This window comes from Paralichthys olivaceus, chromosome 8, assembly GCF_024713975.1.
Source record: "Paralichthys olivaceus isolate ysfri-2021 chromosome 8, ASM2471397v2, whole genome shotgun sequence".
Classification (NCBI taxonomy): Eukaryota; Metazoa; Chordata; class Actinopteri; order Pleuronectiformes; family Paralichthyidae; genus Paralichthys; species Paralichthys olivaceus.
In genome coordinates, this window is record NC_091100.1 from 21,079,013 (window position 1) to 21,095,387 (window position 16,375).

The 16,375-nt window shown below is 42.7% G+C and overlaps 2 protein-coding genes across 2 annotated transcripts; both read left to right on the forward strand.

The window, feature by feature from the left end:
- Positions 1–3,595: 3,595 nt before the first annotated feature.
- hmx1 (H6 family homeobox 1) lies at positions 3,596–6,556 on the forward strand. The gene is made up of 2 exons (XM_020084525.2): positions 3,596–4,281; positions 5,609–6,556. Exons 1-2 carry the CDS (start codon positions 3,993–3,995, stop codon positions 6,226–6,228), a joined length of 909 nt encoding a protein of 302 aa, XP_019940084.2. The 5' UTR covers positions 3,596–3,992; the 3' UTR covers positions 6,229–6,556.
- A 1,153-nt stretch (positions 6,557–7,709) lies between these two features.
- Positions 7,710–9,538, forward strand: hmx4 (H6 family homeobox 4). The gene is made up of 2 exons (XM_020084526.2): positions 7,710–8,154; positions 8,331–9,538. Exons 1-2 carry the CDS (start codon positions 7,932–7,934, stop codon positions 8,903–8,905), a joined length of 798 nt encoding a protein of 265 aa, XP_019940085.1. The 5' UTR covers positions 7,710–7,931; the 3' UTR covers positions 8,906–9,538.
- The last annotated feature ends 6,837 nt before the right edge of the window (positions 9,539–16,375 follow it).

A 16,375-nucleotide genomic window follows, 5' to 3' on the forward strand; every position in this document is an offset into this window, starting at 1 on the left:
TTGCAGCAAGAGGTTGGTCCTGGCTGTTTTCTAACCAGCGTGTTGCAACATGGTTTCTCCATTAACTGCTCTGACCATGATTAACTACTGTATGTGATGTTTTCATGCAGAAAAACCTAGGGTGCATTGCTCTCTTTTAACCATTAGAGGGCCCATAAACCAAAGCCAATCTGTTGATATAGCAAGTCTCAAATGTCTCTCCAATACATTACAAGTCTCTGGTTCTTTTTTCTGCTGTATTAGTATTTAGTTACATTTTATTTGATTGTGCCACAATTCTGCCACTCTGAAAAGACATAAATACAAAAATGTAAATGAAATAAATATGTATATAAGTCAATGTGTTTACTGTGTGATTATATGCATTTGTGCATGAGCTTGTGTCACCTCAGATGAAAGTCAGCTCAGGTCACTATACTTCACTGAGTCACTATGAAGACCTCTTAATGTAAAGAGAGACGTGAAATGCCCCAGAGGAGACACATGCCTTCCTGTCTCACTGCCTCCAGTGTAATGAACTAGGTCAAACTGTCTCCACTTTCATTGACTGTAAACCCCTGCTGGGAGCAGTAGACTCCACAGCCATTACAATCACACTTGAAGGAATAATGGCTGTTATAAAATGGCGATTAGACCTGGACAATTTCAAAATGACAGGAGACCGGACAGGAAGTATGGCTGGTTAATAATGGCCGCAATGTCTAATGCCTAAGTTATTTAAAGTAGGCATGTATTTAAAATAAAATACTATTCATGAAGTACAGTATTTACTTTTCTTGGGTCTCTCTCTTTCTTTTTACCTTTTCATTGAAAGATCATCTAAACCTCTGAATAGAAATTAAATTGATTATGGCTGCCAACGAGAATACTGGAAAATGATTTAAATTGGTCTTGTGTAACGGTCCAGAGCATATAACATATGTTATGCACAGTCAATTTGCTTTCCAAAAACCATGCAATTCAAACTCTCACAGAGGACTTGTGTTTTTTTTTCTGGTTGATGAAAACACAAACTGTAACGCTGCGTTTGGCTGCTTACAGGCCTGGCAGCATCGAGGGTCGGAAAGCGCTCGCCACCGCCAGCTGGAGAAACATGCTCAATTTGATGCAGCTGTCTCCTGGAGCACATGCTGATGATATGATTCTGTGTGGTGAAAGTGTGTGTTTCATAGCTGTGGTGGTACGGAGGGGGCTGTGGCTGTGGAGCAGGCCAGCAGGCCATATAAAGCAAAGGGCACGCCAGGCTGGATAAGCGTCAGAAGAGGATGAGAGAGAGGAGAGAAGAGGGGAAGAGAAAAGTGAGAGAGGGGCCTCTGGGTTTTGGTCCCCGGAGCAGGGGGCACAGGCTGGGATGCTACATCGTTCAGACGGCCTGGTGTACACACAGAAACCTGATCTAATGTGGGGCTTTGACACACGCAAACACATCATACTGAGAAAGATACATGTTTGAGGAGCTACAAATGTGGCTACATTCAGGGATATTCAATTACAAACAGGGAGATGATGAACAACCAGCAGCAAGTTGTGCTGTTTGTTGAAGGGAACTGGCCGTGAATAAAGGCAAAGAGTGAATGAAAGTATGAAAACATACAATTGTGAGCAATGGCGCAGCAACCAACTGCACCAACTCTTCTTGAACCCCTATTTCTCAATGATTATTGTCATACCAATGATTATTAATACCAGCTAGATTACTCATTGCTAAATGCTGGAGACAAAAATCCATGACAAACTGGTAAACCGATCTGCAGCAACACTTCATGAAGAGAATCGACAAGCTTAGATTGTTTGTTTATATGGACTAAGACAAGATAACCTGATCCATTCTTATTCATTTTAACCATTTTATGCTCCAGGAGTTAAAACAGAGAATTAATGCTGCAAAAATTAAACATATCTCTTCCTTTTTTTGAGATTGTCATCTTAGGAGCAAACTCAGTGGAGAAACTGTATGATCCCACTGATATTGTCAAGTTGCAGCAGATTTCCATAATTGAAATAACAACCGCAGGATTTCAAACCATATTGAAAAAAGAAATTCAACATCAGGTCAGAAAATCTGCGACATTCAGTTTCAACAATGATGGAGAAAACACACAGCGACTCTGGCAGTGCACAATATGAGGAATTGTGTTTTTCCTCAAGACAAGGAGACACAAACTAAGTTTCCCAACAGGGTGGCTTTAAATACAAACTGTCGTTGCTCCGGCCCTAATATGCTTCAATCAACATGAGATTAAGTCTCTTCATTAAACAGGATGTAGGTGCGAGACTGAGCACCTCAACACACAGCTCAGGTTACTGCTGTCTGCTCCCAGTGTTAGGTTGAAGAGCATCATTACTGCTGATCCTCTGTCAAAGGGAAAGTTTGGCCTGAGGGAGCGGGGGTTGATGGTGGGCGGAGGGTGGAGTTAAAAGGTCAGCGTCGCTGACTCCATTGAGTGAAATAAAAAGCTCAAATGTCTTGCCATTTCAACAGAAAGGGTAAAGACGCCCCTCAGCACTCATTTGAATGTTCCTGATGGTGGAATAGTGATAATCTTATCTTAATCTGAACATTGAGAGCTGAATCCAGTGGAAACATGGGCGAATACTTCCAATCAGTTAGCTCTTGTACACTGAGAAGTAAAACCAGGAGTAGCTCAACCAAAACATGGGTCAACCCCAAGTTCACCTGCAGTGAAGCTGGAGCAGAAGTTTGGTTTGGCTCTTAACAAGTCTACATGGATCTTTTTCTTTTTTTTTAAAGTTGGCACTTGCTGTTTTATGGGACTTTAAGGAGGAGCTAATGGACTTTGGCCGAAAGTCAAACGTCAGTGTCCTTATGTTATACTTATCAATTTAAGGTAAAAGGTAAAGGGGGAAAAAGATGAAGATGCAATCAACCAAAGGTCTGTTCCATGCAGGGCTGTTCTACGCACCTAAATTATAATTTTTTGTGTAGAGCCCTGGGTTGAAACAGCTCAACCTCAATGATATACGGTCTTGAAAAGACAGAATCAACAATACAACTATCAGTTTATTTCGCCCTAATTAAACTTTTTCATACAAACGGGCCTATTATCAGCCATTACGCAAAGTTTGGATAACCTCTGACAACAGCCGCATTTTCAAGACGCAGCGTTTCACATGTCATTGTGCATGCTCCAGTGCGCACGCATTCAAACCTCATAATCTGAGGTCAACAACATCATTGCACTCTGAAGCACCACTGACATACTGTTACATACGAGGTCTACAGTATAATAGTGGTGAACACAGACAGTATAGCCTACATTTACCAAAAAGTGTCTTCCACGTGATGCCAAGTATCCACACTTCATATAATGGCTTCACGAGCCTATTTAATTATGTAGACGTTGTTTCTATTTATTGTATCTATATGTTGGTATCAGAATAACAACACAAGCCACACAATCACTCCATAATGTCTTGGGTGCCCTGCCAGTTGCATAGCTTCCTGTATGCGCTTCCTGTGCCACAGTGGAGGTGGGTAGGCTGCTGCCCTGGCGGATCTTTATTTTGATTTGCACTCTAATTGACCCAAATAAAGAGTGCATACCACGAACAGAGGTTTTCTCCTGGCTGCGTGGCCTCGAGGGGACGGCCCTGCACGTGAACACACAAACACACTCAGCAGCAGCAGCAGCGGCGGCGGCTGACGCGCAGAAACAATCTCCCTTCTCTGGAAAACCCCATTTGCTATCGTGCTCGTCCAATCGCCGGGTGCCCTCGGCTCGTAAAGCGTTAGACTTGACGTTCCCACTGAACTAGTGCCGCTTCCGTCTCCTTGTCTCCCTCTCCTCCCGCTGGCAACGAGGAGATCCCCCCGTCCCGTCTCCTGCCATGAGTCCTCATCTAACCACAGTGCAGCAGCAGCGAGGCTTGAAGTGACTGCGTTCAAGCCTCGCTGGTCGATTTAGCGCACGATCGAGACGGGACACGCTCGGGTTTCTTGTGGAGAAACGCGCCGTGAAATACGGGTAAACATGCAGGAGAAGCTGACCGTAACGCAGACCCCCACTTCAGCGCGGGCGTCGTCGTTTTTCATCGAGAACCTACTGGGCAAGGAGCGGGACGGGCAGGATTTAGCGTCGGGCGGCAGTCGATGGGAAGCGGGAGCGGTGGAAATCGTCTCTATTGACCGAGTCCTCAACTCGCATCCTGCGCCCCACGGCTCCAGCTCCACGGACCGGTCTCCGTACAGGGAGTCACCGTTGCAGTGGTACCGCGGGGGGGCTGCATCCTTGAACTTCAGAGGGTTGGAAACACCACACAGTGAGTATGAATATAGCTCTTGTGATTTCTGGAAATGGATGATTATTGAACCCATGTGCAACATAACGCGCCAAGGCATGGATAGTCTGTTGCAGCCACTGTTGGAAGGGTTTAACATGGTGCTGCAGATTATCACCTTTTCATAATAGACCATTTTCTTAAATAACAGTTACTGTTATTTCATATGGGGATTTTTACATGATCCACGCCTTTTGCGCTCCATTGCGCAGCTTGAACTTAACACCACGCGTTTAAATGTTTAATGTATTAGACTCGCCACAGTGCCGTTTATTTATTGATGTAAATGTATTTTTTGGCTTTATGATAAGGAAGAGCAGTTGATAGAAAGCGGGCAGGAAGCATGCTGCTTCTCGCTTCATCGAGTAAACGCTTCGAACGCAGTGTGAGTCTATGTGGACCTGGAGTCTTGTATCCGTGGCTCCTGAGCTCACAGAGCTCCCTAACCCCTGGCTGAGGCGACTTAGTTTGTTGCTTGCATTTTGTAATAAATTTTTGCATACAGCAGGGGGCATTTCATTGTTGTTTGTCATCAATAAATCCGCAATACAATTTTGAAATTACGCAAAGGGATAACGCACAAATGCCAAGTTTACAACTCACTACAGAGGCGCAGTTACACTGTCGCCACGTCAACATGACGCTTTTACGCACACCCAGCCATTTGGGGCACTCACGTGTCCTTACTTACGAAAACAAAGTGCTCCTCTTTATGGTGTGCATTTACTTTGGATTTTAAATTTCCAAAACTTTAGTGGCTGTGTTCCTAAGTGATGGAGGCGTCATGCACACACAGCACACTTGTTGGATGTTATTTTTGGGTTATAAGCGGCAAAAGTGTTGCTGGATCGACATGGCAGACATGTTTCTCTTATTTTATCAGGCCTGCCACTACTTCCTCATAGATCATGTGTTGTAATCCAATCAAAACGTTTAAAGGTTGCCAATTCGCATCTCGAATGAAGTGCACCACACAAGACCAAAAGTGGACTATTTATATCCAAATTCATATATTAATTATAAATAATAAATGATAATATGTAGTTAAGTGGGGTGAATATCAGATGGCAAAGTTTTATCCCTTCCAATTTATTTCAGTAGTTTTAATTTGGTGCGCAGTTCCATAAATATTTAATTCCGGTATATTACTTTATTGCAACATGCCTCAACACAGGAAAACAGGCCATGCAAAGTTTTTGTTTGTTTTAAAGAAAATAACAAATCAGAAAGCTGGGTTGACAGAAATTAGACTGTCAGGGAAATATTTGCATTTGTGTCCTGTTTTAATTTTTTACAATTCGATGTTCAGGTCCATTAAGAGACAACACAAGTCCAGAGGATCACTGCTGCTCCATGACGACCAGCGACAGAGGTTCACCTGCTGTGTCCGAGCCCATAACCGAAGGCAGCGACGAGACAGAGCAGAAAACAGGGGACAGCAACCTGACGGACGACAACGACGACGCGCCCCACGCCTTTGACGCACGGCCGGAGCAGGACGCGTCATCCGACGCGAGCTCCACTCGGAAGAAGAAGACCCGGACCGTGTTCAGCCGCAGTCAGGTCTTCCAGCTGGAGTCGACCTTCGACGTGAAACGGTACCTGAGCAGCTCGGAGAGAGCGGGGCTGGCGGCGTCTCTCCACCTGACAGAGACTCAGGTGAAGATCTGGTTTCAGAACCGGAGGAACAAGTGGAAGAGGCAGCTAGCGGCGGACCTGGAGGCTGCTCACATCCCAAACTCCACGCAGAGGATTGTCAGGGTCCCCATTCTCTATCACGAGGGACCAACACCCACTCTGGGCTTCAACCTGACCGGACATCCAGTCTCTGCACCCGTCGCGGGCTTCCCCAGCTCCATCAACTACCCTCTGTCCTCGTTTGCTCACTCCATGAGCATGCTGAGGTCGCAGATGACCGGCTTGGTGTAAAGACTGATTCATATCAAACTGTTAAACATCACCGAATCGTGCAATAGTCCACAATAAAAACAGAAAACTGCTGACTGCACCCAAAGAGCCACAGAGAGTGTGACTGTAACACAAAGTAATGCATCATCCCTACACCTCTGCGAAGCCTCTGCTCCTGTCACTGTATATCAACGATGACGACAGTCAGTGGAGGCTGTTCATGTGCTGTATGTTTGAAAACACACGGATTTTTTTCTTCTTTTTACAAATTTTTATATTTAAAGCCACGGGTTTTTCCAACGTTGTCACTTTTTCACATAATAGTTTAATAAAATTATTCTAAAAAGGTTGTGTCTGTTCTCCTGTTGTTGTGTATAACCCCTTACATTATGTATGTGGATCATAAGGTGGCAGGCTCACACAGAGGAGTGTTTATACAGAGAGAAGTGAATCCATATGTTCGCTGACACAAGCAAAGAACAGAGCTAAGAGCAGGAACCGGTGCGTCTTTTCGGAAATGACAGTCAACCTTCATACATGTCTGCTTCTCAAAGGACTGTGTAAGAAATGCTTTGACGTGGAATTATTTTCTGTCGTCTAGCAACATGCAAATATAATATTGTTTACCAAAAACTTATCAGCGGTTTGCAAACGTTAGTATTTGAAGGGGAGTCTCTGTAGAAAAATGGAGAAACAAAACAAAACACATGCAGGCCTATTAAAATGTTTAAAGATTTCAGCTCGCCCCTAATTGCGCACAGTTTATTCATGCAAAATGTAGTTTCCATACAGCCAGACGATGTGGATTAGAAAAACTGTGGCGTCAGAGGGAACTAAATTGTGCCTGTGGCTATAAGCAAAATAACAAATACAAAATAAAACAAGGGTTCAAATTATATTAACAATAACATAGGACCGCAATCTGAAGCTATAGTGTTTCTCTTTTCGCACCGTGTTTAATTTTACATAAATATTAGGCTTGGGGTTTAAATGCAATAAAAAATTCTTATAATAATGTTAAAAAGCAACTCTTTATGTTGGACTATATTTTTTATCTGTTTTCACGAAACCGTTTTTCGACTGAATGAAGCAGTGACTTCAGTGAAGAACACAACTCTGAGAAAAAGTGTGTAAATCTGACACTGGAGCAGCAGTAATAACCAAGCACGGACCTTTAAATTTGCAAATCAGACTAAATATAAAAAATAAAAAGTCGAAACTCAAACTTGAATTCCTAACTTCGAGGAGGATGCAGAGACAGAACAGGCCATGATCAAACTATTATTAGCTGCGCAAGCATTCAGCGCACACTCTATGTGGCGTGAAATCAAGCTTTCGTATTATTGTTTTATTTTCCTGGAGGTACACTGCAGGACCTGGGTCTGCTTCCAGCAGATGAATGACAATAACGGGGGAGTCTAAGGGGTTTGATTGGAGTGTGGAGGGAGGGCAGAGCTGAGCCCCCTACCCTCCCATCCCCTCGCTGTTATTGGTCCGGACTGCACGCTCCTCTGGACCAATCAGCGAGGACCAGGCGCGCTCCATCCGGTGTATGCAGTAGCGGTGGAGGCAGAGCATCGTCAGCCCTGTAGTGTCTGCTCAGCGGCTGCTGCTATGGTCCGTGCACCATCGAGACCTCAGTGGTGAGATCAGCGTCCCGGTTTAGCGTGAACGGCGAGCAGAGTCGCGGAAGTAAACATAGGAGGACTTACGCCGTGGAGAATATGAACAAAGTGGAGGCACCATGTCGACCCGCAGCCTCTCTGAAATTCACTATTGACAACATCCTCAACCTGAAGACAAGCGGGAGGAACTGTGACAGCTGTCACCCTGCCGGACTGCAGGATGACTCGGCCACGGCGCTGCGTAAAGACGGGTTCCAGAGTCACCACGAGGAGCACGGAGTCCAGCAGAGGCAGGACCCGGGCAGCAGGCTCCACGAAAGCGGTAAGAGGGTTTTGATGAATGTGTAGCTGCAGGCTGTGTGTAATAGAGACCTTCTGTCATCTGCGCTCACCATTACGCACAGCGCACATCCGATGGCATTGCACTCTCAAGTCAGTGTAGCAGCACAGTTTGAGATTTCACCACTGAGGGTTGAACGAGGTGTGATTTTGTTGCAGAGCTGAGGACAGACTGTAGCGGAGCGACAGAATCGGTCATCATCAGCCGCGGTGACCCGAGGAAGGCGGCGGAGGTGCGCTTCGAGAGCGGGGACAGCAGCTGCGACGACAGCAGCTCCACCACCACGGCCACGGACGCTCACAAGGGAGGCAGCCCGGCCAAGAAGAGCAAAGTGATAACGAAAAAGAAAACACGCACTATTTTTTCGAAGAGACAGATTTTCCAGTTGGAGTCTACCTTCGACATGAAACGCTATTTGAGCAGCGCAGAGCGCGCCTGCCTCGCCAGCTCTCTCCAGCTGACGGAGACGCAGGTGAAAATATGGTTTCAGAACCGCAGGAATAAGTTGAAACGGCAAATCTCGACCGAAATCGACGGACCCGTTAGCGATTTCCCCGAGACTGGAAAGCCCGTGGTGGTGGGACAGCTCCCGGCCTTGTACAAAGAGAGCAACCTGCTGGGGAGATGCCTGCTGCCCATGCCTCTGCCCGTGGTGTACCCGGGGAGTAGCACGCCTTACCTCTGCTTCTCAAACGCCAGCAAGTACTTCAGCCTGTACGACGGGGACGTATGATGGTTTTACTGAGAGAGACACTGTTCGGTGGTCTGTTGCCAAGTTTCAAGCATTTAAAGGTGTTTTAGAAGTTGGGGCCGGACCTGCGGCCTTATGTTGAGGACGACTGCAAGTATAGAGGAGTAGTTACATATCACATACAAATGAGCTGATTCGGTATTATTTATTTTTCAGTCAGTTATGGGTTGTTTTTTTTATTGGCCTGGCACTAAACCTGCAGTTACACAAAGTTTTTAGACAATAACAGGCTGGCTAAGCTAAAGATAGCCCGAGGGAGGCCTAAAACTATACCAGTATCTTCATTTTATTAATTCCATGACATTTCATTATTATACTTTATTATTGTTATCATTATTATTATTATCATTATTGACAACAGCATTTCCAGCAGCCTAAAGCCACCAAAGAAATTACTATAGCCTAGCTATTTGCATGCATTTTCTGTATCATAATGGATTTTGAATTACTGAAATTATCTATGTATTTAAATGAATGTAATTAACATTTTATTCTATGTTTCACGCATGTCTATTTTTTTTCTCAGTATCCTACTATTCCCTTTATTCCACGTTTGCCTATAGGCTCATTACACCATTTACTGAAACTAATTAAAACATCTTCATTCAAGAAATATTTCACAGGGTTGATTCAATATTTTCAGGTGAACTTTGTTTTTCAGATATCAATAGTTTGTTATTTTTGTATTATTATAATTAGGAGATGATGGGGATACAACGTTCAGTCAGATGAATAATTGGAACATTATTTTTTTTACTGCAAACTTTGTGATTTTATTGGTAAAAGAATGTGGGGTTTACGAATTGAAAACTCATACAAATACAGTATTAAAAAAATTCAAACTTTAAATTCAGAAAACTTGGTCTCAGTAATGATTGATTATATAAATCTGTCTTAAATGACTCTATGCCTGAATGGGCCCAAACTGCTTGTAGGCCCACCTCAATTCTGAAAACACAATAATGAATCTTCAGTGTGGAGCAAGCAGCCTATAAATTGTAGAAAACGTGTGTATTCAGTATTGTTTAAAAATGCATTACCTCCAGCTGGATATTTTAATATGGAACAAGATCATCAACCTGCCATAATGGCTGTGAGTCTGGGTTAAAAAAAGTCAAAATCCAAATATTTATCTGCAGCTAAAATTACTTGAATATTTGGGATACAAAGTGCATACTATTTGTAAATTTTGATCCATTACTTTTAGATTTGATGAGCCACCTCACACGTGTATAATAAGGCAATAACTACACAGCAAGTTTACACATTCAGATGATTCAAACTTCTAACTTTCTGAATGAAAACATAATTTATAAACTAAACAATGTTCTATATCAGGAGATCAATAAAAGAATAGTTTGAGAGAATATTTGAGAAACAAATATTATGGTCCTTGCAGTGGCTCACAGATGCACACAGGAGGTGAGGCTCGACACTTCCTATAACTTTCTGTGTGCGCCAGTGTTTAGATCCTCACCCTCTTCCTGAGCAGCGGCCACTCTGCTGTTGTACCACAGCCACATACACCAGCAGCCTCAGCATTATTTTAAGTGTACACAGTGGAAAGTTGTGCTCCCACTCCTCTGAAGCCAAGCCAAGGCTCATTCCTTATGGACTAGCTTTGAGTCAGGCATATTACTAAAGATTTGGATTTGTGCTTAAGAAATAAACCTCAGTCTCCAGAGTGAATCAATGCTCCAAAATAATCCCTAAAAAGGAAACTGGGCTATCTACTTTCTGGATCTTGTGTTTCTATGGCTACGTGTCTTAGTCAATAATCTGCTTTGTGGAATGTGAAACATTTTATTATAAAGAACTGATGCCTGAATATACTCAGGAGGATCTAGTTCATTTTAACTTCTTGCACCCAAGGTGTATAAAGCAGTTGGCTTCAATTTTCAAAAGTAAATATTTTTCTCCAACTGGTGAACCCGCTTATTCAGGATCTAAACTATGCATCGTGATATACCAAACAGGCAACATGTTATGAGTTGGTCTAATTTTGGTAAAATACTGTGTGGCCCTCTGAACCACATATTCTGCTTAGAGGGATTCTGCTGAACTCCTCACACTTCTTATTCAAATTCATAATAATTAATCTGAGAAGCGCAACTGTTGTTTGGAATCTTGTGATTTTCCTAATACCTACAACAATAATTAGAAAATGTATTGATGCCTGCAGGGAATTGTTTTGCCCTCCTGCTACCATTTCAATATCCTTGATATGGGAGCATGCAGCACAGAAATAAACATAAAACTACAAACCATGAACTGTCGGGGGATGAATGTGAGAGTTGTTTTTTTCACAGATGAAAATCCACTATCTGCACGGACTGAGTTGAAAATCACTTGACCTTATCATTGCTGCCCTCTGACCCCAGTGCACTCTGCCACAACACTTATGATTTCAATTTGTAATAATCTCAATTTAAAATCAAATCTCGGAACGCATTGCAGCACATTTGTGATTTTCTTTTGTGAAAGGATCAAACTGAAACAAAGAGCAGGACACTATTTGTTCATCATCGTCCAACTGCACCAAAAAAAAAACAAGAAATATGCGAAGCATTTGTGTGCTTTATTATATGTGTGATTCAGTGACATGTGCAAGCATGTGTGTGTGTGTGTGTGTGTGTGTGTCTGTGTCTGCCTCTATTCACCAAGGGAAAGAGGCCTGTAATGTCCGGCAGGCTGTCTCGTGTTTCAGAGCTACTAGAGAGAGTCACACCACTGCTCACTACCCTCAATCCCTGGCGGCTATCTGCTCAGACATGACGGCAGACTGTCAGGATGCAAGGTGTGGCCAAATGATATAAGGCTAACTCTTAAGATGTATTTAATGGAGACATTAAGATGAAGATCATAGAGCTAGAAGCTCCACAGCCTTGGACTGCAGAGGACAAGGTAAAAAGATATTCTAATCTAAAGCTGTATTATGAAGAACTATTACACATCAGAACCTAAATGCAGTAATCCACCTCAGTGCTGGTTGTTAAAGTGCTAATTGTTCCAACCACTGTCCTCTTTTCATTTTGTCACTCCATCCTCCTCACCCATTCTAACTGTGCTAGCCTCCCGCCTCTTTCCTTGTCATAGCTCATCACAGTAGTCTGTGCACTGAAGCCCGACTGTGTGCCATTACAACTGAATGAGAGCGACCTGGGAGAAGTAGAGTGTGTAACAAGGAGAGAGAAAAAAATGCAGGCACAGAACCAGTTGATGAGTGTGTGTTTGTGTTGGAAAACCTACGATCGGGTTTGTATTTCTGCATGGGTCTGTGCCTCTCTATAGCAGAGGTCTGGCTGGTCAGGAGCAAGGAAGTGCTGTTTCTGTTGGTTGGAGAGGGGCTCGGAGTGTGTGTGTGTATGCACATTGCTCCTGTGTAAACCTCAGAGGCAGCTCCTTTCTGCATGACTAGATGGGGGCCCCTCTCTCTGCTCACCCGTTACTTTAACCTCTGTTGACCTCTCCCAGTCATCTGACAAAGGTCATCACCAAAGACGATGGGAGAGACTGTCCCCGAACAAGTTTCTACAACATGAAAGCACAAAAGAGACTGTCACCAAAAGGTTGGACATGGAGGATTTCTTATATATATATATATATATATATATACACACACACTAATTTTGGCTCTAGTCCAGCTCTATAGGCCAAATTATACATTTGTCAATATGTTGAAAAAACATTCACAATTAGATAAAAAAATATCAACCTCAACTCTTTTTCTTCTAAAACAAGACATTCAAAAACCCAACGTGTAAACAGCATTAGCAGGTGCTCTGTCCCACATCAGTGTATGGATTTCCCCCTGGGGGTGTCCCACTGCACTGGAGGGCAACCTGAGACCAAAACTACATGACACAGCACATCGTAAAGTAAACAACAAGGCTATTAGTTAGAGGTGGAAACCTGAGACACGAGGTCCGTGTATGTGTCACACTTAAAGACTGTTTGATGGTCTATTGATTCGCTAATTTAGTCCCCCCCCCCACCCCAACTGATGCAAATTGCTTGAGGAAATTGAAAGATGGCAGAAGGGATGAAATCAGATAAAAGTAAGTGCTACGGACATAAGAGGTGAGAGAGTGCAGAGATAAGGGAGGACTGGACCAAGGCCAAACATCGAGCCAAGTGAGAGAGTAAAAATAATCACTTAAAATAAGTGAGAGTGAAAACAAATAAATTTAAATGAATGATTGTAAAGAGATACAGTATAAACTCAGCCAAAGCTGGCAAGTCTGTGAATGTGTGATAAGTCTCTGTTTCTATTTGAAGCTACCAACAGAGACCAGTTTTGCATGTTTGTCCTCGTGTGACAATGCACACATACATTATGACACTGTAAACTAAACTCATGGGCATGTTAGAAGAGCAGATAGGAGGCATTTTGAATTGAGACTGTGTTGTAGAATGTCACTTCTATCCTAAATAAATGTTATAAAACAAAACAAGGGACGAGAAGGGACACCCTAACTCTATGCCAAGAACTGTGTTGAACAAATGTGAACTTTGACCCCAAGTACACAAAATACCACAATGCACTTCTACTGTGGGAATCTGGTGTTGGTGGCCTCTTTCAGGTCACTGTGAAGTCAGTCACTGGTTACATGGGGACTGAAAAAACTCAGTGATGAAAACAAATCATCTTCTGAAACAACCTCGTACTTAATAATCTCACAGTTTGGCGTTTTATATCTTCACTATGTAAAATGTAATTAATCAGCACTGTGGTAAAGTATGCAAATATGAATAAAAACTTTTTCCATTATATCTCTTTCTTAAAAAACAAAAACAAAATCACAGATACACACCCAATCTGTGAATCAATTAAAGAGCATCGTCTCTCACACCCTCCCTTACGTCCTGTCCCCTCAGAAACCGTTCTCAGCATAATGTGCCATTAATCTACCACTGAAAACACATTATTGGCCAATCAATAAGTACGATGGAGGGATAGAGGCAGAGGAAAGAGGAGAAGGAAGGAGGAGAAGGACAGGAGGCAGAGGAAGTCTGGGGGGAGGCGTTTGAGCAAGGAAGGGGGGGTCGACACTTATCCATAACACCAGAGAATGAGCTCCACTATGTGCAGACATGGAATACTCAATGTGGCTTCATGCTGAACGTCAATATAGGTCCATTAACAACAGATACAGTTGTCAGAGTCTCCTAACTTTTCTGCTTCCCCTTTGTGACTAATTTAAAATCAACTTACATTCTGTTTTATTTCGTTTGAAAGCTTTATCCCTAATTTTAATGATAGAATCATGACATCCAAGTCTCTGTTTTACCAATGGGATTAAAAGGTTCTGGTACTATGACCTGGTTGTTGGTTGTCAACCACTTAGCTGAAGCTGAATTAACACAGAGATATCAGTAATTTGTTGGGGCAACAGCAATGAATGCGATAATAGTTCTGAGGCTGTAATCTGCCGTTCGCCTGGTCAAATGGTTGGTCTATGTGGTCTTGTTCGACCAAATTGTTATTGGTGACAATCACTGTTGTTAAATTCAGAAGGAGAAAAGTGCGACATCAGAAACCTTCATGGATTAATCCATTGTTTTTGGCAGCGAAAATGAAGATTACCTGTGACAACTTTATACTCAAGTGACCTAATAGATACTTTTACATTGGCCTCATCTAACATGTACTCAATGTTTGATGTAGCAGCTGCCTTAACTCGCAAGAAAATTAGTAACCTAACATATAAAAGCTCAAAAACCAATATCCTCTTAAAAGGGTTAGCTAACATGTTTGTGTTAAGATGCTCCGTCGTTTTTGTATTTTAATTCAATTTGGAGCTCAGTGTCTCGCCCAAGGACACTTTGGCATAAAGACTATAGGTGCCATGTATCGAATCACCTACGACATTCTCTACGTTGTGAGTTACAGTCAAATGAGGCTTTGAGTGTGAACATATCACATAAGACATATTTCATTATATTTGGTCTGATAATTTGGAATTTGCAATGCTGCCAACGTTTGCTTTTTATTATTTATAATTCATTCGGCTAATAAGGCTACCAGATATAGTGCATTGTGGTATATTTATGGATTTCAGTTGACCAAGGTTTAAAGAAGCACACTTACATTAAAGCCAAATATTGTATATATTTACATATTTGCATATCATCACTGTTGGTAGAATTCAATTTGAATTACATTAATATTCCCAGTGTAAATAAAGCCGACTACATGTCAGTAAAGCTCTACAGCTTTCCTTTGTTCCCTGTCCTTTAAGCCTGTTCACCCACTATTGAACCGATTGTTTCTGTGACACTGAACACACATGTGCGCACACACAGACACACAGAGATGACCGCACACACCTTTAACTACAAAGGCCAACGCAACCTCGCCACACACACCTTGATGGTCTTCGAGCACAAGATGCGGTCATGCAGATCTAAGCAGAGCAGAACATGCACTGTGCGTGTAGCAGAGCTGACCTGCATGCCACTATAGAGACATAACACACTGTAACACCCAAGAGACTAGATAGACACTGGCCTGCTGCCATTTACAGCTTTGCCGTATGCTGGTGAGTAAATAGCTGCTGAGGAAACCAGTCCCCAAACACACATGTAGTCCTGCTGCACGTATGTGATCTGATCAGGGGCCACACAATTTAATGCAAGTCCAATCCAGAAATATCAACCATGAAGATTTCAGTGGGTCACTGGGATAGCGCTTGGACAATAAATCTCAGGGACAAGGGCGATGTGAGGTCTGGACCGGGAAAAAAGCAAGATGTAAAAACCCACTGTATCTGAGAATCATCCACAGTTTAATTTTTTTTTATCCAGGGCTAAAAGTAGCACAACGTGTTTGTTGGTGCCAGGTTAGATTATACTCAATATCTTTTATATTTGGAGTTAAATTTATTTTTAAAGATGGGTTGGTAAGTTCATTCTTGAACACTTTTTATCTTATTTGTTGAAATGTCCCAATAGCCACCTCTCTGGCCCTCGCAGGACTGTAATGACCACAACCAATCGTGTCTTTACAAGCTGGAGTGACATACACCACTGAAGCAGAGACGGTAGCTAGAGTATAGCAGGCAAATCAAGGAAAAGTTCCAATCTAACAGTTGTCTGTCAGTGCACATTCATTTGTTTTGCGGGTGTAGCTTTGATGAAAGGGCTGATGGGAAGAGGTGGGATGTATGAGTTGCATATTGTAGCCTGCTGTTACTAGCTTTTCCAAGATTACCAACTCAACATAAAATTGAGCTGCTATTTATCATAAAAAGACAACATGAAAGAGACATATCTACTTGCACCTTTGTCTTCAAAATACCACTTCAAGCACATACGTGATGGCATATGAGGAGTGAGCGTTAGGTATCCCAACCACCATTGCTGCAAAAGAAATCTTGAATTGATGCTAATTCAATTTTTAACACTAATTTGGCCTGTTCTTCTAATTTACAGTGCTGGCTGACTCCTATG